Source organism: Myxocyprinus asiaticus, chromosome 48 (genome assembly GCF_019703515.2).
Source record: "Myxocyprinus asiaticus isolate MX2 ecotype Aquarium Trade chromosome 48, UBuf_Myxa_2, whole genome shotgun sequence".
Taxonomy (NCBI): domain Eukaryota; kingdom Metazoa; phylum Chordata; class Actinopteri; order Cypriniformes; family Catostomidae; genus Myxocyprinus; species Myxocyprinus asiaticus.
In genome coordinates this window covers 18,565,001-18,590,475 of record NC_059391.1, presented here as the reverse complement: position 1 = coordinate 18,590,475, position 25,475 = coordinate 18,565,001, and the positions used below count along the sequence as shown (strand labels likewise).

The 25,475-nt window shown below is 38.7% G+C and overlaps 1 protein-coding gene and 1 pseudogene across 2 annotated transcripts in view; one reads left to right on the top strand and one right to left on the bottom strand.

Moving 5' to 3' along the window:
• Nucleotides 1–685: 685 nt before the first annotated feature.
• LOC127437355 (ovochymase-2-like) lies at nt 686–9,723 on the bottom strand (annotated as a pseudogene).
• Nucleotides 6,162–25,475, top strand: part of LOC127437170 (fatty acyl-CoA reductase 1-like) — a 20,820-nt gene continuing 1,506 nt past the window's right edge. Inside the window, exons 1-12 of one of the 2 annotated variants that reach the window (XM_051691914.1) lie at nt 6,162–6,297; nt 10,059–10,279; nt 11,996–12,171; nt 12,422–12,601; nt 14,824–15,001; nt 15,532–15,576; nt 15,685–15,812; nt 15,928–15,995; nt 19,314–19,485; nt 22,360–22,489; nt 22,990–23,117; nt 24,373–25,475. The exon at nt 24,373–25,475 is cut by the window's right edge and continues 1,506 nt beyond it. In XM_051691914.1, coding sequence (XP_051547874.1) covers nt 10,091–10,279; nt 11,996–12,171; nt 12,422–12,601; nt 14,824–15,001; nt 15,532–15,576; nt 15,685–15,812; nt 15,928–15,995; nt 19,314–19,485; nt 22,360–22,489; nt 22,990–23,117; nt 24,373–24,535 — 1,557 coding nt within the window. In that variant the 5' untranslated portion in view covers nt 6,162–6,297; nt 10,059–10,090 and the 3' untranslated portion in view covers nt 24,536–25,475. The remainder of the gene's footprint in view (nt 6,298–10,058; nt 10,280–11,995; nt 12,172–12,421; nt 12,602–14,823; nt 15,002–15,531; nt 15,577–15,684; nt 15,813–15,927; nt 15,996–19,313; nt 19,486–22,359; nt 22,490–22,989; nt 23,118–24,372) is intronic. The other variant, XM_051691915.1, reaches the window with a different exon arrangement.

The following is a 25,475-nucleotide window of genomic DNA, read 5'->3' as shown; positions in this document are numbered from 1 at the left end:
AGTTTGATCCTGTTGTTATTCCAGCTTCGACCACAGCCCTTACCCCAGGACGTGACCTCACTGCCACCCACCGCCCATCTGCTCTGGGGCAGAGGCAGATAAAGAACTGTTAAAAAAAGATCTCACTGAGAGCAAAATGTTGTTGTTCAGAGTTTGCACTTTTGTAGTTCAGGAGACTAGAGATCTCTCTAATGTTTCATTTTTTATCTCAGATGTTTCTCCTAAAATTCCACTGGATAACTAAAAATAGACAGAAATTAGACAATTTGACAAATAGTATGAATATGTATGAGCTGTTCAGTAATGTGGATAGCATTGTTATCTTGAAAAGAGAAATGCTTCACTTCAAGTTGTTATCTCTTTTTATTTAACTTTCGATAGCAGACTTTGGTATCTTGACACATATGAGAAAATTTGCTGAGATGTTTTCTGAAACCCTAGAGGAGATACATGCGGAATTAATAGGCTTTGTTCTTGAGGCTTCTGCAAAATTCCACATTTGCTCTCAATTTAATCTCATTGCTGTCTAGGAGAAACAATTGAGATATTATGGGTATATCAGTTGTGATCTTTTCTTTACTTTAAGCATAAACTGAGAGTTTTAAGAGCTTGAATCAAGTCTGTGACTCTAAACCAGACAAAATCTCATAGGTGCCAGATTCATTTTAGGGCAATGTTTTCACTGTCATATTACTTGACAGGCATCTCTCACTCCTCTCTCTGGTTCAGCACACAAGACTGTGAAGGTCTTATGTCCAGGTCCAGGAGTTTGCAGGATATGTTTGCACCTACTTTGCTCTACCAGTTTCAGATGCACCTCCTGAAGAACTGTTGGAAGTGGACCTCCTAAAGAGAGGACAAACCATTTTACCTTCTTGCTAATAATAGTTTGTGATCTTTGAGGTTTTTGAGATACTTCTCTCAGTCTATTTTAAATATTTTCTTGTCATGACGTTCAAATATCTTCTCACTCTCTTTAATACGACCCCATCCACCAACAACACACATAGTCTTGGGTGGAAACCTCTCACCAGGATAAAGCAGACAAATAGGAGTAATAAAATCACCTGTTGAGAAAACAAAAGGTATATCTATCAGTGCATATCTACAGTACAAAAATATTCAAATTTTAAGATTCAGGCATTTCTGTTAATGTTGGAAATGTCTCATGGAAAGATTACCAAAGTTAATGTTTCTGCTGATCTCCAGCAAAGCGATGTCATAGCCCGTGGGCGAGGAACGTTGATATTTTTCATGGAACTTCACCGTCTTTATGTGGAAGCTCTGCTCCCCTCTGTCAACCTTTCTCTGATTGAAATCACCTGCTACTGCCTCAACAATGTGCAGGAAATCCCTAAGGGCAGGCAATATTCAAGAGCCACTGAAGCATTGGCTGTTGAAAGGCCAAAAGTTGTGATTAGTCATGGGTATGTACTTAAGAGGGTACACTTGCAAAGCAGTGAGCAGCAGTCAACAGCCACTGGTGTGTCAAGATGGCTGCAGCACAGAAATGTGATCCTCAGATCCTAAGAGACACCTGTAGATGATTGTAAAATAGATGATATGTCTACAGGGACATCTCATAGCTTTTGTTGATTAAGAGGGCAAAATATGTAATATTGCAATATTTTTACATGCCAGCCATGGATGGGAGCCTTGTCTGGCCTCTGACCCTCTGACAAACCTCAAAGAACGGTCAAGGATTCTTCTTGCTTTAAAGGAGCCACACTTTGCATCCAGACATCAAGAACAAAGTCTGTGATCTGTTCCAATACCAGTGTTTTTACAACTGAATTAAACATTTTCTTACACCTGAGATGGAGAGGGATGGTCATGTGGAGACAACACAGCAAGCTGAGAAAGCCAACAAAGGTCTTGAAGAATAATTCAGACATCCTGTGTCTTGTGCTGCCAAAAGCTAAGACTAGGGTATTTATAGAAGGGTTTGGGGGTGGTCTCTTTGACAGATATCCCATTTATAGTGTCTTGTACTAATTAAGTGGATTGAGGCAGGAAATGGGTATGGTCAGCACAGGATGGCATGGCTAGTAAAAAAAGTTTAAACAAGCTAACATGTTACCCGCTTGGTGTTTAGGATAAATACTTTAACTACTTTATTTAACACCATCATAATATAGTTTTACATATTATTTTATGTATAATGTTATATAGCATTACAGTTCAGTCTACTCACATTAAGGGCATAATTTGACCATAAAAAGAAGACAATTTAGAATTTCAATAAAAAACACTTTTTAAAAAACATAAATGTTTTGTGCTTGTGTGTGTCTCATTAATGCAGTTTCCGGTGGGCTATAAGTAATATTAGCAGATTTATTATTATTATTATTATTTATTTTTTTACAGCTACTTGTGATTCAGCTGAAGGAGAAAAGCTCAATGATGTTTTTCCTCAAGGACACGAATTACCTTTTAATCTGAAGTTTAACTGGTAGTTGATGGATTTTGGCATTGTTCAAGTTCTGACTTTGAAATGTGCAAACACATGTATTATTTTGTTTTTGTTTTTCTGAACAAACTTTAAATATAAGTGTAAATATTATAAATCTGATTAATTTAGCAATTATAACTAAAACTGTTCAATTAAAATTACAACTAAACAGAATAAAGGAAGATATTATGCACCATAATACTTATGAATTAATATATTTTAAAGTGACAAATAGAAAAAGACACTTAATGTATATGATGAATATATGATGAGGAGGGGCTCATCAATTCCAGAAATTCATGAATGGAAATTAAATGGCATCCTTTGTTCTATTCTGTTTTATATATATAACTTTTATGTATGCATTTACGTATGTGATAAATATGGACATCTTTACATCCCATCTGGATAAGGCAGAATACAGTGCTGTGAGAAAATATTTACCACCCATCCTGATTTCTTCTGTTTTTGTGTATATCTCATACTAAATTGTTTCAAAAATTCAAACAAAATCGAACATAAAACAAAGGCTATCTGAGTAAACACAAAATACCATTTTTAAATGATAATGTTATTTATTGACGCAAAAAAGTGATATAATACCAACTGGGCATGTGTGAAAAAGTATTTGCCCCCTTAGTTACTAAATCCCCACATCTATGAAACTGCATTCATAATGGGGTTCAGCTGGACTAGACACACCCAGGCCTGATTACTGCCAGCCCTGTTCAATCAAATCAACACCTAAATAGAACTTTTTCAGCAGCATGAAGTTGGCTAAAAGGTCTCACCCAGTAGCACACCTTGCCAAGGTCGAAATAAATTACAGAAATGATGAGGAAAAAGGTGGCTGAAATACATCAGTCTGGGAAGGGTACAAAACTATTTCAAAGGCTCTGGGACTCCAAAGAACCACAATGAGAATCATTATCTCCAAATGGAGAAAACTTGGCACAGTAGTGAACCTTCCCAGAAGTGGCCGACCTTCCAAAATTCCTCTAAGAGCACAGCAACGACTCATCCAGGAAGTCACAAAAAAAGCCAAGGACAACATCCAAGGAACTGCAGGCCATACTCGCATCAATAAAGGTCACTGTTCATGACTCCACTATCTGAAAGACACTGGCCAGAAATGCCATCCATAGAAGAGTGGTAAGGCAAAAACCACCGCTAACCCAGAAGAACATTAAGGCTCGTCTAAATTTTGCCAAAACACACCTTGATGATCCTCAAACCTTTTGGGAGAATGTTCTGTGGACTAATGGTTCGAAAGTGGAACTATTTGGAAGACAGGGGTTCTGTTACATCTGGTGTAAATCAAACACAGAATTCCACAAAACGAACATCATAACTACAGTCAAGCATGGTGGTGGTAGTGTGATGGTGTGGGGATGCTTTGCTGCTTCAAGGCCAGGGCGACTTGCAATAATTGAGGGAAACATGAATTCTGCTCTCTACTAGAAAATCCTAAAGGAGAACATCCGGTCATCAGTCTGTGAATTGAAGTTCAAGCGCAACTGGATTATGCATCTAGACAATGATCCAAAGCATAGGAGTAAGTTCACCTCTGAATGGCTCAAAAGAAGCTAAATTAAAGTTTTGGAGAGGCCTAGTCAAAGTCCTGACTTGAACCCGATTGAGATGCTGTGGCAGGATCTTAAACTAGCAGTTCATGTTTGAAAACACTCCAATGTGGCTGAACTAAAGCAGTTCTGCAAAGAAGAGTGGGCCAATATTCCACCACAGCGTGGTATATATCCAAACAAATTTTCACTTGTCATCTTGTTACTTGTGACAAGTTATCTAAACCAAGGAGGTAGAGGGAGCTTTTATGTGGATTTCAAATAAAACATAGTATTGTACTTTGTTTCCTAATATCAATATGATGAAGTGGTTTGAGCAATATGAATCGACACATTTTAATTAATTTCATTTTCAAGCACCCCGATTAGCTTTTGTCCTTATCTATGAATGCAATTTCTCACATTTCAATGTCACTTTCAAAGGAAAAACTCATGAATTCATGTATTAGACTTAACCGCTGTTGAGAAGACAGTCTTTCCAATTCACTTTGCCTTCCATCTGGAATGTGTCAGAGAATTTACACAAACTAGACGCCTGGTTGCAGAGACTAGTAAACAGTACAAGCTCTTCTTGACACAAAAGACAACTGCAGCTAGATGACAATATGAAGCTTGCCACTGGCAGCACCAAGCCAACCACGGCTGTGTGTCCTGTCATAAATTGTCAACATTTTGTCCCAGGTTTTTATGCCTTTGTCTAGAGAACAAGAGTTAAAAGGCATAAGTATTCTAACAAAAAAATAATGTTTTAGACAAATTGACATGTCCAGTTCAGTCCATTCAAACATGGCCACATATAACTGCAAAGTGGAGCAGAGGGGGAGAGAGAGAGAGTGAAATTCATACACTGCTTTTAAATCTAATCAGTCATCACTCCATGCAAATTCAGTGTGGCGTAACAGTTCTGGGGTTAAATAAAACTCTCTTTTTTGCATTGATATCCAAGTGGAATCCCTTGAATAATGTTGCCTGGCAAAGCCAGTAAACCACAGTACAGCAGTTACATGTAGGTTCCCGTCATAGATCACTGTTGAGAACTTTATCGAAGAGTCTGCAGTAATGTGATTTCTATAGTGTATTATGTAAGTTACTTTGGTGTATATATATATATATATATATATATATATATATATATATATATATATATATATATATATATATATATATAAATTTTTTAGGAACAAATAAAATGTAACAAGACACACTACAGTAAAACCAGGGTTACTGTATGCGGATACATTTCATCTTCTCAGGTCACTTGCAAATGATATAGAAAGTGTGAAATTTAAAATAGATCTGCACACTGTGGATAAATCAGAATGGTTTGTTCTGAACTGTCGACTAAATGTCTACTGAAAATACATGCACATCCCAAAACACATCTTATCATTTACAGTACAATAATCGGACGTTTTCCACTATAGTCTGAACACCACCAGTAAACAAAATCATTGTAACTTGCAGATGGCGTGATTTTATCTCTTGCGACCTGCATAACATTTAAAGCCTCATAATGTAAATAAATAAAAAACATGCAGACATCACAAAGTGATGAGCAAATGGCCATGTGTCTGTTCAGTGTTACAACACACAGCTGCTGGCCATATTCAGGGATTGACCTATAGGCTACCACACACTGGTGCATAATGCTATTGGATTTTACAGCAACACTTTAGAGAGATGGGCACTACACTCTCTTGAGGGATTATGGACAAAATCCTACAATCTGTCTCATAGGGTTAATCTTAAACCCTATATGCTTTTTAAATACTACCAATTCACTGTGTGATCCCTTTCCAGAGCAAGCCAGCCACTGTCACTTTATTTATTGCACATTACATAGGCAAAGAAAAGTGAGCGCTGTGGTACATAAATACAGTACAAGGCCATCAGATCAGGGGGGAAATATAGACATATTACAAATATAATATATAATAAATAAACAGTTAAATAAAATACAGTTAAAACATATGTAAAATAAAAATGAAATGACATCAATTTTCATGCTTTTGCACAAGCAATCATCACGAAGCGATCGCCCATAACGTCATAACACACACACACACACACTTGATGGGTTGTGTCGTCAGTCCTCCTTTGAAACGCATCATCTGGCAACCCATTAGTTCCTTTACAGCGAGCGAGGCTAGGCTACATCCATCCCCCACTGCGTTTCCCCATCACTGCTGGACAGATCACTGGAGCCCACTGATCGTCACGCAAAAATAGAGCAGTGGGACTTTATTACATTAAACATATCAGGTAAGATCTCGCGTGCTTCGCGATCAAATAGTTCGTTGTTTCTTCGATTATTTTAGCCCTGCACGTTTTTAAGAGTGAATGCTAGCTGTTAGCACACTTTCGCGTGCGTGGTTTTTCCAACGCCGGTGTATACGGGAAAACCTCCCTGAAACGCGCTCAGACGCACCGCAGGAAAAGTATTGCTAAGCTGCCGTATTTCTCCCAATGCTGACAGGAATTAAATGGACTATTTAATCGTAACGTTCTGTCTTGTAAATATGTGATCATAAAGACATTTTGTGTCGCATACAAACAGCTTGTGTGTATTTAAAAAAAAAAAAAATATGGGCAGGTCGACTTGAAACTTTGCAGACTTTTATTATAGTCTCACTTCTCTATTAATAAAGTGATATTAGGAAATAGTCGTATACCAGAGTTTTATTGCACTTCCTAAATGGCCGAGCCTAGTAATTGTGTGCAGTTGTGAAATATCCATCGACTTTGGGCTATTAACGCCCACCCCATATGCTTTGAAAAATGCATTGAGCATATGCAAAGAATTAGAATTTGTGTAACCAGTAAGATTAAAAATATGACATTTCAAATTGTAGGTAATAGAACACTTATTAGTAATAGACATTCTTATGAAATGTCAAGAATGTGTCGTTTTGGCTCGCGCCAACGGTCAGTCAACGTCGTCGTTCTACTCAACCACCACACGATTCATTCAAGCTGTCAAATTACACTCACAGTTTATTTGCTTTCACTTTTATGTTAATATATGTTAGAAATCTCATTGGGTTTTTTTATGTATTTTGTAAGATTCAGAAACTTTCTTTGTAATTTGTTTGGTATTTACTCAAAGGGTATCTTCAAAAATGTCAGACAGACAAGGAAATAAACGTCTGACACGATTGACTCGGCTAATTTTCATAGGTGTTCTTTTAAAAAATATTTTTCTGCTATTGCAATTGGAAATAATTGTGTCAGTTCATTTCTCTGACAATCCTCACCGCTGTTTTTGAATGAAGGTCACGAGACGTGAAGGCACTGTAGTCTCGTGACAACACCAATTGTGGCTCGAGCTCAACTTAACTCGAGCTTAACTTTATCACTGTCACTGTATCTTTGATACTGTACAAAAGTACCGAGGCTTATCGGTATTTGCTAAGCACACTGGATATCCTACGCCGTTACACTTGAGAACTTTTATTTAGTCTCCTAATGTAAAGTTTTTATGTTAAACACTCCTGACCACAGTCAATTCCTATTTCTTGTTATTGTTTTCAATAACAAGAAGTCACTTTGGTATTTGTTTACATATGTCTTACTTGTTGCAGTACTACAATTCCTCGGGTGCCCACATATATGGCAGGTACCACTGTGACGCATCAATTATTCAAATTTAGGATGTGGGATCCAGGATCAATTTGCATCTGGTGTACATGAAAGGGGACTTGATCATGTCAGATGGCCCCGTATAGGATGCAGTAGAAGTTGGATCTCCAATCGACTCCTTTGCTTGCCTTTCTTGGGCAAGAGATCAGCTTTCTGGGTTTGAAAGTGGCAACTTCTCTATAGGGAAGATTTTTTTGCAGAAGGTTTTTTGTGTTGTTGTGGCCCACAGCTCAGTTCCCCAGAGTTGGGAACAGTTTAACGATTGTCACTGCAGTGCTGCTTTTCTGTCCTTACTCACTCATAGAAGTGCTGAGTGGCTTTTGGAAAGAAATCGCACTGCACAACATCTTGTCTCTGCATCCGGAATAATCCACCAGAGTGACCTCACCTAACCCTTACTATTAAACCAGCATTTATTAGCCCTTGTAGACCTTGATTGGCTGCTTGCCAGTCTATCTAAAGATGGTAAATAATTTTGGGAAACTTAAATGGATAGTTCACTCAAAAATGAAAATTCTGTCATTATTTACTCTCCTTCATGTTGTCGTTCCAAACCTGTATGCCTGAATTTCTTCTGTGGAACAAAAAGAGGTGTTAGGCAAAATGTTAGCCTCAGTCACCGTTCACTTAAAAAATAAATAAAAACAAAGATGTAATGTAAGTGAATGGTGACTGAGAATAACATACTGCCTTTAAGGAATATACCGGGTTCAAAACAAGTTAAACTCAATTGACAGCATTTGTGGCCCCAATCACTTCCATTTGTAAATACCTCACTGTAACCCAGATTTTAACTTTGATTTTATTTTTTTGTTTAAATTAATCTATGTGGTATTCAGCATTATGCCACAGATGCTGACGATTTAGGTTAACTTGTATTGAACCCGGAACATTCCTTTAAGCCCAAGACGCGAATACTTAGCGTCTGCATATAGTCAAACGTTCACCTTTCAAATTATACTTCATTTGACTGTGCATGCATACACAGGTGTTTGGCCCATGCACACTACGACTGTTTTATGAGGTACTGGACTATTTGTATTCAGGAGTTTAGACCCATAAAGATGTCTTTGTAGTCCCTCAGACTTAAGTTATACAAATGCAGGTATCTTCTGACCTCTTCAAACATGCACTCTTGACGTGCACATCTGCTGTTGTTGTTTCCACCTTCGTCTCCTGTTGTTTTTGCCACCTTGTGAACCCACTTATTAGTGCAAATAATTCCAGGCGCATGTGCATTCTGAAAGCGCAGTGTGCGCGTTTAGTGCTCGAACACTCTTTCTTATGATGAAATTTGCATCACGTGTCCTGTACACACAGTCGCCTAGGGTTTGCATCTGACCGAAGTGTACTTTGGGCTTTACAGGTTTGGAACATGTTCATACGGGTGTGGAACAACATGGGAAAGAGTAAATGACAGAATTTTCATTTTTGGGTGAACTAACCCTTTAAAATGTATATGTCGGAGGACGATTTCTGCTGCATTTCTGGAAACAGCTCAGGAATTGTTGCTGGGCATGCCACCATGCAATGTTTCCTGCGGACTCTGCTAGTGTTTGTGGTACATGCAGCTATGGGACTTGGCCACCATTGGTACGCAGTAAACAATACAAGGCTGTTTATCGTTCTCCAACGCCAGCAAAACTTGTTAAGCTTGCGGAAAGATTGTAGTATGCGGCTGGACTGGGTTTATAGAAAACATCAGGAAGAAAGTGGTTGACTGACATTGAAACATCTTAAATGGGATAGGATGTTTCTTCCAGGTTCTTCCATGCAAAATATGGGAATAGGAACTGTTTGCTTTGCTACAGTATTGATTTGTCTTATCAATCACTCAAATTATATCTTATATTACTGATTAACTCTGTAACTTTCAGTAACTGTCTGAATGAGCCATATTGGCTTGCTATCAGTGAACAAGCGATAAGAAGAATGAATTGGTGAAGTGGGCTGTAATTTTAGAATGCTATTAAATTTGTCCATTCAGTTAGTGAAATATAAATCCTTTTGTGGTCAGTTCACCTTAAGGCCATTTGGAGTTGGATGCATTTTTACCAATAGTACTAAGTAAAATCTCATTGTGGTTCAGGATAGTAAAGCAGTAACACCTTCTTAAGTGTGAATTAGGCAGTTAAAAACACTTGATATCTAAGGAGTAATGCAGCCCAGTGAGATCTTGGCAAGAAAGTGGAGGAAGTGAACTCTATGAAATAATTACAGCAAACTGATGAAATGGCATTAGAGGCACGATTTTTGAAGAAACAGCTTTTGGTTACTTACAGGTCTCTGTTTAAGTGAGATCCCCTGTGAAATGTTTGTGATAATGTGATATTTGCATAGTGTGATAGGGTTTCAACAATGTTTCTGCTCATTTTTTGTTTGAGGTTTGTAACAGTGGAGGGAAGGTACACTCAGGATGGTCACCATTCCAGAGTACTATGAAGGAAAAAATGTGCTCATCACAGGGGCCACAGGCTTTATGGGGAAAGTACTGCTGGAGAAGTTGCTACGCTCCTGTCCCGGCGTCAAAGCTGCCTATGTGCTCGTCAGGCCCAAAGCAGGACAGGCTCCTGGCGCCCGTATTGCTGACATGATCAATTGCAAGGTGAGTGGGTGCAGACTTGGACCTAGTTGGTTGGAAAATTAAGAAATTAACATTTTGAGCCAGGTCTCTAGGCATGTATTATGGGTAGTCCCTGACTAAATTAAAGAACAAGTGTTGATTCTCCATTGCAGATACTTTTTAGACAAAGGTTTGGTTCTATTCTGTACAACAAATTGTATTCTATTTTACCCGGTTCTGTTCTTGTATTCGTTTATTCTAATCTATTCTACTCTGTTCTATTCTAGTTTACTTTGTTTTGATTCTTGTTTAATTCTGTTTTGTTTTCTTTTATTCTATTTTAGTTTATTCTGCTCTATGAAGTTCCGTTCTGTTCTCTTCTACTCCGTTCTGTTCTCTTCTACTCTACTTTGTTCTATTCTAATCTACTCATTCTATTCTACTCCGCTCTGTTATATTCTGTTTTCTGTTTTATTCTACTCTTCTGTATTCCGTTCTGTCCTATTCTAATTTTCTTTGTTCTATTTTATTTAGTTTTGTTCTATTTTATTTCATTTTATTCTACTCAATGCCGTTCTGTTCTCGTTTTCTAATCTGTTCAGTTATGTTTTTCAATCTATTGTACTCTTTTTCTGTTCCATTCAAGTTTACTTCTATTCTATTTTGTTCTGTTCTATTATTTTCTTTTTTGTGTTATTCTACTCTGTGCCATTCTGTCCTATTCTCTTTTTCTACTCTCTTCTGTTCTAGTCTAGTCTACCCTACTTTATTCTATTCTGGTCTATTCTTCTCATCCTGTTTTACTCCATTCTGTTATTTTATTCTCTCTCTCTCTCTCTCTCTCTCTCTCTCTCTCTCTCTCTCTCTCTCTCTCCATATATATATATTTTTTTTTTGGTTACCTGTTTTGTTCTGTTCTATTCTGTTTCTTTTTTTATCTACTCTGTTCTGTTCTATTCTCCTCTTTACTACTCCTTTCTATTCTAGTCAACTGTACTTTGTTCTATTCCAATTTACTCTCTATTTTTTCCTAATCTGTTCTATTCTATTCTTTTATCGTAATATACTTTTGTCTGTTCTGTTCTAATTTACTTCATTCTATTGTTTTGTTCTGTTTCATTTCATTCTACCCTACTCCGTTCAGTTCCATTTGAGAAGCATGCACCAAAATGTTTTAGCTGTCTACCTCTGTTTAATGCCATCCATCAACAATCTAAAGAGAAAAGCCTTGTCAGCAGCATAGGGAACTATGATTCCCTCAGGAGTGGCTTTCTAACAAGAATTTCCAGTTTCAAGATCCTCTTAATGAAGCTGCAATTATTGCCTAGACTTCAGCATGTGTTTTAGTTTCCTGCCTTTCTAAAGTAACCTAGGCCTCTTGCTTCTTAATGTTGGTTTTGATTGAGCTCTCATGGGATTAATAACTTTAGCCACAGATGCACAGCCATGCAACATCATAGCATGTAAAACCAGATTTGAAGCGATTACTCTCAGGGTACTATGAGAGTGTTCTAGACTGCACTGATAATTCTTGTAACCTTCTCTGTTTGCTCTTTACACAGTGTGGTTATAAACATATCCAGCCATTTCTGGCCATATTTCGATAGCGTTGTTACACAGGCTCTTCATGGCAGGAATTAATATCTGTGTCACAAACTGAAATAAAGCCTAGCTATTATGCTGGGCTAGGCACTTAAATGTAATTATTGTGAAAACGGCTTGGGCCTGTGCTGACATCCCTTTGAATGTCTGCCTTAGCTTTTCGACAGACTCCGGGAGGAGCAGCCTGACTTTGCAGAGAAGATCGTGGCAGTTAACAGCGACTTGACTCAGCCAGATCTGGACCTGAGCACAGAAGACCAAGAGACCCTCATGGGCTGTATAAACATAGTGTTTCACTGTGCTGCCACTATTCGCTTCAATGAGCCGCTGAAGTAAGCTGTAATCTCCTCCGACAATGTTGCACGGCACAAAGTTTTATCTACATCTAAAGTTTTAGATGCCTCTGATTCATTAAGTGATTACATCACAGGAAGTTGCTAGGTTCTTTTACAACACTTCGCTTGAGTAATTTCTTCATGTCAGACTGTGTTGCACCTAGTTCTGTATATCAAAATAATCAGATCTACCAACGCTTCTGCAAAGTCATCACAGTTCAATCTTTCTGTCCCCTGTCTGCTACAGAGATGCCATGCAGTTGAATGTGCTGGCCACGCAGAAGATGGTAAGCTTGGCCCACAAAATGAAGCATCTGGAGGTATTAATCCACGTGTCCACAGCCTACGCCCACTGTGACAGAGAGCTCATCGAAGAGGTGGTCTATCCACCACCTGTCGATTACAGAAAGCTCATAGACACACTTGAGTAAGTATTGTAATCACGTAACCCCTTATTTGTCTTTGGCCAACAAAAATTTCTGCAGTCCCTTTTCCCCTTAACACTTATAGCCTAAAGCTTGAAAATCAATGATTCATTAATAAATGTGTGTGTCAGGGACACACAAAAATATTGGCACCCTTGGTAAATATGAGCAAAAAAGGCTGTGAAAAAAATCTGCATTGTTTATCCTTTTGTTCTTTCACTCAAAAAATTCACAAAAGTCTAACCTTTAAGTAAAAAAATTTAAAGGGGGTGAAATATCTTAATAATACATATTTTTCTCCAAAACACGTTGGCCACAATTATTGGCACCCCTAGAAATTCCTATGAGTAAAATATATCTGAAGTATATTCCCATTCATATTTTAAATTGTTTAGTGCACCTGGGTGACTAGGAACATTAAATTGTTCAGCCATGACTTCTTGTTTCACAGGGGTATAAATATGAGGTAACACGCAGCCCAAATTCCCTTAATCATCAATCACAGTGAGTTAGACTAAAGAATATAGTTCTGATGTGTGGCAAAAGGTTGTTGAGCTTCACAAAATGGGAAGTGGCTATTAGAAAATAGCCAAAGCATTGAAAATGCCCATTTCCACCATCAGGGCAATAATTAACGATTTCCAATCAACTGGAGATCTTAAGAATCGGCCTGGAAAAGGATGTTTGTCTATATTGTCTCTACACACAGATGGTTCAAGTGGCCAAAGAATCAACAAGGATCACAGCTAGAGAATTGCAGAAATTAGTTGGGTCTTGGGGTCAGAAAGTCTAAAGAAAAGAAAAAATATCAGACATTACCTACATCACCACAAGTTGTTTGGGAGGGTTTCAAGAAAAAAAAGCCTCTGTTCTCATCCAACAACAAACTCAAGAGTCTTCAGTTTGCCACACACTACTGTAACTTCAAATGCGACCGGGTTCTATGGACAGATGAAACAAAAAAAAAAAAGCTTTTTGGTAGCAAACACCAGAGATGTGTTTGGCACACACAGAGATGAAGTACCACCCAATGCCCATGGTTAAATGTGGTGCTGGATCTTTAATGTTGTGGGGCTGTTTTTCTGCCAGAGGTCCTGGACATCTTGTTCGAATACATGGCATCACGGACTCTATCAAATATCAACAGATAAAAAGTAAATATCTGGCTGCCTCTGCCAGAAAACTTACAATGGGCCCTGGTTGGATCTTTCAGCAGGACAATGATCCAAAACAAACATCAAAATCAACACAAAAATGGTTCACTGACCACAAAATCAAGGTTCTGACATGGCCTTCCCAATCCCCTGACCTGAACCAAATAGAACATCTGTGGGGTGAACTGAAGAGGAGAGTCCACCAACATGGACCTCTCAATTTAAAGGATCTGTAGAGATTCTGTATGGAGGAATGTTGTAAGATCCCTTGCCAGGTGTTCTCCAACCTCATTAGGCATTATAAGAGAAGACTCAGAGCTGTTATCTTGGCAAAGGGAAGTTGCAAAAAGTATTGAAAAAAGGGTGCCAATAATTATGGCCAGTGCGTTTTGGAGAAAAATATTTATTTAATAATGAGATATTTTCCTTGTTTCAATTGTTTTACTTCATTTTTTTAATTTTTGTTTTTTTATGAAAGATCAAAAAGATAAACGATGCAGATTTTTTTTTTTCACAGCTTTCTTTGCTCATATTTACCACTGTAAATATGCTGTTTTGCAGCTTTGCCTTTAAGACTCATTTGTAAACAAACTATTTTGTGAACATGTAAAAGTGGGAAGTCATGTTTAAAGTTTTGGGTTTCTTATCAGAATAATTTTGAAATCCAATTATTTCAGAACAAGATGGGTTTTACAGCTTTGTTTTTATAAATGGTCTCTTTGAAATGGGGAAGATGTTTTGAGTTCAACAAAGAGTTCACCATTTAAGTAGTATCTTACTATATTTTCTGCATGACTGGTTAAAGGCAAATGAGTGAAGAGACTTTTAAAAGTTCTCGTGGTGGTATATTAAAGGTTGCATTGCGTGTAAAACATGGAGAGCCTTTGCTTGTATGCTAACTTTACCAGGTAAAGTTAATCTGGCAATTTTTAAATAAAACAGGTTTCAAGAAAGTGGCTGATGAGCGAAAAGCTTGTGTTGCTAATAAATTAGCAATAAATCACAGTAGTAACTGGATTAAATCCTGTTTTTGCACTTCCTTACCTTCCCCATTTGTACAATGCTGACAGGTGGATGGACGACAAGCTTGTCTCTTTAATGACACCAAAGCTTTTAGGTGAGCGGCCTAACACATACACGTACACTAAAGCCTTGGCAGAACAGCTCGTCCAACAGGAGTGTGGGAACATTAATGTCGCCATTGTCAGGCCCTCTATAGTAGGAGCCAGCTGGAAAGAACCGTTCCCTGTAAGTATGCTATCCTCCCACATAATTAAAAGGTACTAACTCTGTTTCAAAACCTTGTGAGCTGCCTTGCTGCTTGCTGCCTTCCAAAGACCAACGTGTACTTTGGTTGTCCTCATTGCTGATTGTTCTGCTCACAGTATGTGTGACGCAAATTTCGTTATCGGCACAGTCTGCGCTGTCCATGTGTGGTCCAGATTTTCGCAATTTTCACAAAGTACACCTGGGCCTTAAGGCAGCATCCTAATGAATGTGTAACCTCATAATTGACCGATTTGGAATGCTTTTTCTAGGCAGCAACTCAAACAGAATGCCACTTAAATTACACTGCATGGGAGACTGGTCTTGCAAGTGATTTTAATAGAGTTAGACATTAAAATGTTGCCAAGTTGATGCCGTGAGACAAAAATAATACATAGCACACACAAATTGGGTAAAATAATAATTTAAGGCATCTCACTAGGTTTTGGAACAGAGCGACTGAGTTTTTTTTACATGGGTCATTATTTCCTCTTTCTTTGCACTCTGTTAAGGGCTGGATTGATAATTTCAATGGGCCCAGTGGAATATTCATTGCTGTGAGTACCCACTTAACTTTTTGGACTAGATTTAAATGCATTAGGATTTCAATTTGTATGATTGCTCAATGGTTCTTGATGAAAAGCAGCTTTTTTGTTTTTTAACAGGCAGGAAAAGGGATTCTGCGAACAATGAGGGCTTCAAATAACGCTGTCGCTGACCTCGTGCCAGTGGATGTAGTCATAAACACAACTTTGGCCGCTGCCTGGTATTCCGGATCCCAGAGGCATACCAGGTTGGACATCTACACAATCAGCAGCAGGCACACTAAATCCCTCACACATGAATCACTGGAAAATAAGTAATGGAAGGGATGCCAGTACTTTTCCAACACTGTTTCTTTGTTGCAGGCCGAGAAGTATGTTGGTGTACAACTGCACAACAGGAGGGATCAATCCATTTCATTGGGGTGAAGTCGGTATGAATCACCTTTTCAACCATAAATCACTGCATGAGTCAGATGTCCACAGTAGCATTCATTGCTTCATTTTCCAATTTAATTTTTTGCCCTTAACTGCAAATTGAAGAACTAGCAATGTCAGAGTAAAAAGGATTCCCACGTTTATTCATTTAACATGTTTGAGCAGGCTTGCAAAATAAGGCTGTTACCTACCGAGCTCGTTGGTTAGCCCTGTGTGTTATGGGAACGATTGTAACTTGGATTTGAGGATTCCAACTGTTAAAACCATTTTTTAAAAAGGGTTACCTGCTTTTGCAGTCAAGTACGGAGGCCTTCGCTACATCTAGCTGTCAGGTTTCCGCTGATGAAGTAAGGTTGGGAGGAAAGACTTCTAATAATGATTAGCAGAGGAGATATGATAGGTTTAGCAGCTGCTGTTTTTTTTTTTTTTGTTGTTTTTGTTTTTTGTGTGTAATTCCCTTTTCTCCCAATTTGGAATGCCCAATTCCCACTACTTAGTAGGTCCTTGTGGTGGCATGGTTACCTTAAGTAACAAGTCTCAGTTGCCTCTGCTTCTGAGACAGTCAATCTGCGCATTTTATCACGTGGCTCGCTGTGCATGACACCGTGGAGAATCACAGCATGTGGAGGCTCATGCTGCTCTCCGCGATCCACGCACAACTTACCACGCACCCCTTTGAGAGCGAGAGCCCATAATCGCGACCACGAGGAGGTTACCCCATGTGACTTTACCCTCCCTAGCAACCGGGCCAATTTGGTTGCTTAGGAGACCTGGCTGGAGTCACTCAGCATGCCCTGGCTTAGAACCCGCGACTCTAGTGGTGGTAGTCAGCGTCAATACTCGCTGAGCTACCCAGGCCCCCTAGCAGCTGCTGTGTTGTGATTAGTATATTGTCTTCCTCTCCCGCCATCACTAATAATGTTATGACCTTAAAATCTGATTTTTGATCATAATCTGTCTGTGTGCAAAAAGCTGCACAGAAGCATTTAATTCTGTGTCGTTGTGCTTGAAATGTATTATTTTATCTAGTTTGTAAGATCTACAGTAAATGTTAAAACATGTTTATTTAATGCGCATTAATGAGTTAATTAGTTAAAGGTGGAGTGTGTAATTTTAACCCAATACACTTTTTGTCAAATTTGGTAAATATCTATTCACGGTCCGCTAGCTGTCCGTTCTGTGTGTGCGCTGAAAAAAAATCCGGTGTTTGTACACAGCACTGGCTCTGTAAATGGGAAAATAATCAAAGTGGATCGGACTGATCCACACAACACTGCGATCACACAGCACTGGCAAAGGGCGTGTATGAATTGAGGCAGAGCTTCTGAAGGGAGGGGTGTGTTTGTTTGGCTGTTGAGTTCAAATATCAACTGTCTTTCTCAGGAATCGCTTACTCCACCTTTAACATGAAAATCAGTTGAACTGTAACACCGGCAGTGTTATCGGACCAGCCGATTCCTCAGCAATGCTTTCTGTCTGGTGTGTTTATGTTATAGTGGTCTTGTTTATTACGACGCTAGATGTTTATCATCTTTTATTTAGAATAGCCTATGTGTTTATAGGGAATCAGAGTGTGTGAAAGGGCATGATGAGTCTGAGGGTGTTGGCAAAGGTTGTTTGAAAACATACTTTATAACTTTGTAATTCCATTTGGTGCCATTAGTAGTGTAGAAATTACACACTCCACCTTTTAAGAGACAAATTAGTTTGGTTTAAAGGGATAGTTCACCCAAAAATGAAAATTCTCATAATTTACTCTCCCTCTTGCATGACTTTTTGTTCAGCAGAACAGAAATATTTTTGGAAAAATACTTCATCTCTGTAGGTCCATACAATGCAAGTGAATGGTGATCAGAACTTTGTAGCTCCTAAAATCACATAAAGGAAACATAGAATAATCCGTAAGACTCCAGTGGTTAAATCCATATCTTCAGAAGCGACATAATGGGTGTGGGTGAGAAACATCAAAAAGTACGTCCTTTTTTTACTCTAAATCTCCACTTTAACTTTTACTTTCAGATGTGAAAGTGAAACTAAACAGGCACCACATGTGACTTTCAGATGTGAAAGTGGAGATTTAGAGTAAAAAAAGGACTTTCATTTTTATCTGTTTCTTACCCACACCTATTATATCACTTCTGAAGATATGGATTTAACCACCGGAGTCTTACGGATTATTCTATGTTTCCTTTATGTGATTTTTGGAGCTACACAGGTCTGATCACCATTCACTTGCATTGTATGGACCTACAGAGCTGAGATATTCTTCTTAAAATATTTCTGTTCTGCTGAAGAAAAAAGTCATACACATCTTGGATGGCATGAGGGTGAGTAAATGATGGGAAAATTTGTCATTTTTGGGGGAACTATTCCTTTAACACTGATGTAGTTAGATTAAGCATTCTGCTGTAGAATGACCATTCTTTGTATTGTGAATTACTGAGAAGAATTTGACATTAGCCTTGACAGGGCTCAACAGTGTAAGGAATTTTTCTACTGGCCTGATTTTACAGTAAATTGATTTTTAATTTATTTTTTTGCAATAATAGTTTGGAATCATACAGCTATGATGTAACTTCACAACAGATACATTCACATACACATTTGATGGGAACATTTTCTTAAAAAAATTACTGATTGGTTTCTAATTTTCAACACATTCTTACAGATGCTTTCAAGACTAGTCATCTGTGTCTGCCAGGTTGATAACATTACTTTGTTGACAATTTTAGATCAGTAGAATTTGCAACAGATCAATGATGGAAAACCAAAGGTGTAAGTATGTGAGGCATAATGCAACAAATGTAAGACTGCACTGGTCGAATATGGCAAGTGACAGTTTTGTTAACTGGCCCGAAACACTCTTATATTCATCTCGTCCAGGGGGCCATCCTTATTGTTGAGCCCTGTAATAGAATAGGAGTACAGTGATGCTTTCAAAATGATCCCAATACACTACCTCTTGGCTTTTCCACCAAAGTGGTGCCAATGTACCTTTGCACATCTAGTTTTGTTTTGGCTTTCAAGATGTTATTTTGAAAATTGGTTTAAGGGGCCACTGCCGGTTTTGCTGGCCCAGAGCCATCTTTTATTTGGTGGAAACCTGCAGAATGGGGTGCGATTGTGTACTGTACAGGCATCAGCACTGCCACTTTGTTGGTGAAAAAGAGGATTCTTGACAAGGTGCTTCCAAATGATCCCAATGCTTATATATTGTTGAATGTGCTTCCAAGGTTAGAATGTTGCTTTTTACCCCTTAACCAAGTCATGCACAGCTGTGCCGTTTACTCTGTTGAACCCCTTTTGTCTCATAGAGTACCATGTTATATCCACTTTCAAGAGGAACCCACTCGAGCAGGCCATCAGGCGGCCCAATGTAAATCTCACATCCAATCACCTTATCAATCAGTATTGGATTGCTGTAAGCCACAAGGCACCAGCATTCCTATATGATCTCATCCTCAGGATGACCGGAAGAGAACCCAGGTAAATCCGACTGCTCGCCCCTTCCCTCCGCTTCCTCATCCCGCTCTTCCTCCTTCACGCTCAGTCTAGCCCAATGCGCCGTCACGTGTCGCTCAGTGTCTTGGAGAAGGATGCATAACCCATTCGGAGACTGGGTTCTGCACTCTTCCCATCCACGTGTCTGCTTAGCCGTGTGTGTGTCCTGTAGCGCTGTGTTAAAATGCTCTTGTATGTTGTATGCCTGTATTCCTCTCCACAGAGTACTGCATAAACATGACGTTCAAGACCAACCCCTTAGAACAGGCTTTCAGACGCCCCAATGTTAACCTGCGATCCAACCCTTTTACCAATCAGTACTGGACCACAGTGAGTCACACCCTACCTGCCCTGCTGTATGACGGGTTTCTCATGTTGACGGGTCAGAAGCCCCGGTAAGATCTTCAGTACCTGCTCCACCCCCATTCCTCCCCTCCCTCCCTCACCTCCACCACTTGGTGTCGGGTGCTTGGTATGGCATGGCCGGTCGTTCAGCTGGGAAGGATTCCAGCCTGGCCATCTGCTTGACTTCATGGCATTGGACACACTGCTGGCAGGCTACCATGTCATGAGGTGCATGGAGTCTAGTGCAAGCACACTTTTTTGTGTTTTGCCTTTTTGTGAATACATCTGACTGCATTCGGGTGCTTAACGCATTCTTGTACTGTGATGTCAAGGAGATGGATCCATCCCCCTTCGGGTCATGTTTTGAATTTTTCTGTGCCATGCCATCAAGTCTTCAAGAGAGGTCTTTTGGTCTGCTCTTGTAGCACATGAAAACCGTGGAAGTTGGGAAAGATGTTTTGATCAACACAACAGCCTCTATTAACAAAGCAAGTCGGAGTGCTAAGCTCAGATCAGATAACTGGCTGTTTACTCTAAACTTTTCCACTAAGTGCCAAAAACGGCAAGCTGATCAGAGAAAAGCACTTGCTTTCATAAAGGGATAGTTCACCCAAAAACGAAAATTATGTCAGCATTTACTCATCCCCATGTTGTTCCAAACCAAATCACTTTCTTATGTGAATCACAAAATGAAAGTGAATGGTGATTGAGGATAACATTCTGCCTAACATCTCCCTTTGAGAGTGGAGATATAAACATCTCCCTTCCACGTAAGAAGTCATACATGTTTGGAACAAAATTGAGTAAATTGCACCTTTATTTGTTGTTGTTGTCTTTTTTTGGAGTGAACTATTCCTTTATGTAATGGGACCAGGCACCAAACACTGCTTAAGCAACTGGTTTAACCAACCATAAAAAACAAATTCAAGAATGCTGCCTTCAGATTTTACATGGACAAATGAGAAGGACATTTTTAATTTTTAATGGAATATTTTAGCAGTTTGACAAACATCCATTAGTGCAAAACTGCATATAATGTTAGGGAGTAGGCGTGTTTGGTAACTGGAAATGAGAGTACAAGTTTACCCTCATGCACCTTTTAATTGGATGCATTTCAGTTCAATGTGGTATTCCACTAATGCAAATTCACAATTAATCCCACATTGCTGACATGCATCTGGTTTAGGGTGCAAGTGTATTTAAAGCTGTTCAAGTTTTGAACGTGTGTTTTAACACCAAGACAATGTTTTTATTTTATTTTTAAATTCATTGTTCTAATGTCATGCATGTTTTATGGTCACCCTCCTGTCCAACTCATAAGACATCTTGGTGGGAAACTGGGTGCTTCTGGACATTTTAATTGAATTTCAATAGTGCTTTTTAGTTTTCAGATAAAGCATGAAATTTGGCATACATCTGGTATGGTAAATAGATGTGTCATACCAAATATACGAACAGCAAATATCTCAAGCACACAAAAAAAGGTGTGCTCAGGTGCTCTCCAAGATCATTCAAGGTCTTTTAACCATTTTATTGTGTGATCGTTAGTCAACCAAATCATAATGGACTCCCCAGTTGTGTTTGCCAAAGGTATGTTTTTGGGTGAGGTCAGCAGTGCTGCAGCGGTATCTAACTTGCATCAAATAAACTAAAGGATTAAAGCTTTGAGCAATTTCAGCATAATGTAAATGTATTGCAGTTTACTAACTAGGGGAACTTTATTTAAGGTTATCTAATTTAATCAGCACTGTTGTACTAACCTGAGTTTAAGTATGTTATACAAAATATTACTGTGTATACAGTAAGACGTTCGTGGGATCCAAAAGTCTAAGACCACACTGACAGTCTGAGATTCAAAATCTAATTTAAACCCGTCAATAAAAAGTTTTATGGTTTAAAGGATAAAACACAAACAGACATTGAAATAAAATGGATAAGAAATATTTACAATTCTGCACTTTTATAGGTCACTTATCAAATAAGCAAATTAATCATATTGACCGTGTTAACTCCATTGTATAAAGTGATTTCTTTGAAGCTTGAGTGCATGCTGTCATTAAAACAAAAGGAAGATATAAAAAAATAAATAAAATAAATCTCGTTCATGTAGATAAAAAAATAAATAAAAAAGCTTTTTCGCAAAATGTTATGCTGATATTTTAAAAAAGAAAATTTGTATTGAATTAAAAGTAAAATAGAAGCATTTTCACTAGTGTTCTCAGACTTTTCAGCCCCACTGTATGTATAAGACGACATTTTGTTACAAAAGCGGAACATTCAAATCGAAGTTATTGCTATACATTCAAAACAAAGTTATTTAAGAGCAGTGTTCCTTGTAAGTGCTTTCTTAATAGTTAGTGTTGCTGTCGTAGTTTCAGTCACCATCTGCTCTTATTAAATCGAATGCCCTTTCGAGGATTAAACAAGATAAAAAAAAAAAAAACAGCACAAGCTGAACCTAACGCTCACATGTCTCTCCTGCTTCCTCCTTGCATTGTTTCCGTGGCGACGCAGGATGATGAAGACAATCACTCGGTTGCACAAGGCCATGATGGTGTTGGAATACTTCACGAGCCACTCGTGGGTGTGGAACACTGACAACGTCACCATGCTCATGAACCAGATGGGCTCTGAGGACAAGAAGGTGTGTGTGTATAAATACACTTAACAGTTTGCCATTGGCATACTGTAAGTGATTAAATAAATCCCATCTGACTGTGAGTTATATCGATTGAAACATGTCCATACTTGTGATACACTAATTGAAAATCTGAGAGGTTGTGTATTGTCAGTTAAACTTTTGCAAAAGAAAGAAAAGTGGTTCACATAGACCTGAATTTTTGCAATGCTTTCTTCCATGTAGCACAAAAGGAGATGTTAGGCAGAGTGACAGCCTCAGTCACTATTTATGTTCATTGTATGGAAAAAAAGATGCAATGAAAGTGAATGGTGACTGATGTTAACATACTGCCTAACATCTCCATTCTGTGTAAGAAAGATAGTCCTATAGGTTTGGAAGAATGTTAGGGTTAGAAAATTATTTTGGAATTGTTCTTTTTGGGTGAACTATACCTTTAAGTCTCAATGTTGTTCTGCACAGACTTTGCTTGACATGGTTCTGTGGAATGTCATTTTTCTCCCCAGGCATTTAACTTTGACGTCAGGCAGTTACATTGGGCAGAATACATGGAGAATTACTGCATGGGCACTAAGAAGTATGTTCTCAATGAAGAGCTGTCTGGACTTCCTGCAGCACGCAAACACTTGAACAAGTGAGTATTGAAATCATCATGGTTACCATGAGGGTAACTATTAGTCTCACTGAAAACTTAATTACGCGAGCGTGTCAAGTCACTGCACTGTTGGTTGCTAGTTGGTGTTCCTTCCCGAATGTGTCATCCCAACTGTATCAGAAGGTGGAGCTTCACTATCTTGACTCACATTGATAGATGCCACATTGTATTGCTGCACATTTGCTTTAAAGGGATAGTTCACCCAAAAATGAACATTCTCTCATCATTTACTCACCCTCATGCCATCCCAGATGTGTATGACTTTCTTTCTTCTACTGAACAGAAATTAAGATTTTTAGAAGAATATCTCAACTCTGTATGTCCATACAATGCAAGTGAATGGTGCCAACATTTTGAAGCCTCAAAAATCACATAAATCAGCATAAAAGTAATCCATAAGACTCCAGTGATTAAATCAATATCTTCAGATGTAATATGATAGGTGTGGGTGACCACATTTACATTTTTCTTCTTGTGTTTTTGGTTATTCACATTCTTTGTGCATAACCCCCCCATGGGCAGGGAGAAGAATTTCAGGCAAAAAAGACTTATATATTGATCTGTTTCTCACGCACTCTTATCATATCACTTCTGAAGATATGGATTTAACCACTGGAGTTGTATGGATTACTTTTATGATGCCTTTATGTGCTTTTTGGTGCGTCACAATTTTGGCACCCATTCACTTGCATTGTATATACCTACAGAGCTGAAATATTCTTCTTAAAATCATAATTTGTGTTCTGCAGAAGAAAGAAAGTCATACACATCTGGGATGGCATGAGGGTGAGTAAATGATGAGAGAATTTTCATTTTTGGGTGAACTATTCCTTTAAATTGAATACTGCTAATTTGTGACTTAACAGTCTCTTATGTTGCCTCAAATCGTCAACTCTCATTGAAAATGAATGTAGCTTTGTTGCTACAAATCGCTGTTGATTTGAACACCCCTTCAGGTAATTTTCGCACTTGAATAACACTTTTCCTTTTTGAAACCTTCTGCCCGCTTTTGCCAGAGCTTGCAGTGGTGCTTGTGTTGATGACACAAACATATTGCTTTGTTCAGCCCAGTAATACAATTGTGAAAAAAGGGTGGTAGAATCAAAGTCTGGTTAGGACCAAGCAATTGACCCAGACCAACCAAAAGACTTGGAGAATGTTCTTTGTTTTTTGACTGGATTTACATTTTTCATGCAATTTTTGTTTTTACTGTTTGTTTTTTTCTTTCCTGTAGGCTGCGGAACATTCGCTACACATTCAACACCATCTTGGTCATTTTGATCTGGCGCATCTTCATCGCCCGTTCGCAGATGGCCAGAAACATCTGGTACTTTGTCGTCAGCTTGTGCTTCAAGTTCGTCTCCTATTTCAGAGCCTCCAGCACCATGAAATACTGATCCCCCACACTCCTCCCACCTTGTCCAATCCCACCGGCTATGCACACACTTCTGCTTAGCGACACTTGGGACTCTGAAGTCCCTGCAGGGTCAAACATACAAGCGTAGTATCTGCTATCCTCCCCTCCTGCGCAAGTTTGCCCTTCACTCAAGAGTGCAAGTGCACTCTTGCTGCATAGAAAGCATGACTTTTTTGACCTCAAGTTCTAAGAAGCTCTTTGAGCACAAGAAAAGCGAGAGCATTCTTGCTGAGCGTGTTTGAGCACTTACTGTACCTGTTCCACCTCCTGATTGCGAGCAGGTCATGGGCGTCTTTTGATTATTATGGTTTACATACTTGCCCACACTTGTTCCAGGCATTGCTTGTTGATGGCAATGACCTGTTTCCAACCGTAATCAATGAAGCACAAGGAGAAGAAAAAATTAAGAGAGACTGGTTGGTCTCAGCTCTGTGCCTACCATTCAGAAATTATCTTTTTTATCAAGTGCCCGGTGTCTTTGTTAAATCCATTCTTTTTACATTAGGGTCTTTCGTCTTACTACTTTCCTCTCTCTTTGAAATGAGACGAAAGCAGTGATCATGGTCACACCAGTGTCTTGAGCCTCTGATTTCAAGCCTTACATTTATGTCTACACACTTTTCTTTACTTGACCGTGTAATCTTCGATCAGTCATCTTGATATACATTATTTGTACTACTTGACCTCTCGATTGGGTTCATTGTGTTTTGTAAGAACAATCAAGCTTTTGGTTCCATGAGTCATATTTCTGACAATATTAAAGCAGGTTTGTGCGTTTTTTCAGAAACATTAGCAAATGCAAGTTTCGGTTTGCTTGCCTGCTTAACCTACTGCCTTTTACAAATAATAAGCCTCATTCGTGAAACACGGTCAGAACGAATTTGTGTCAGTTGTTTGTAAAATCATTATGTAAATGGTTG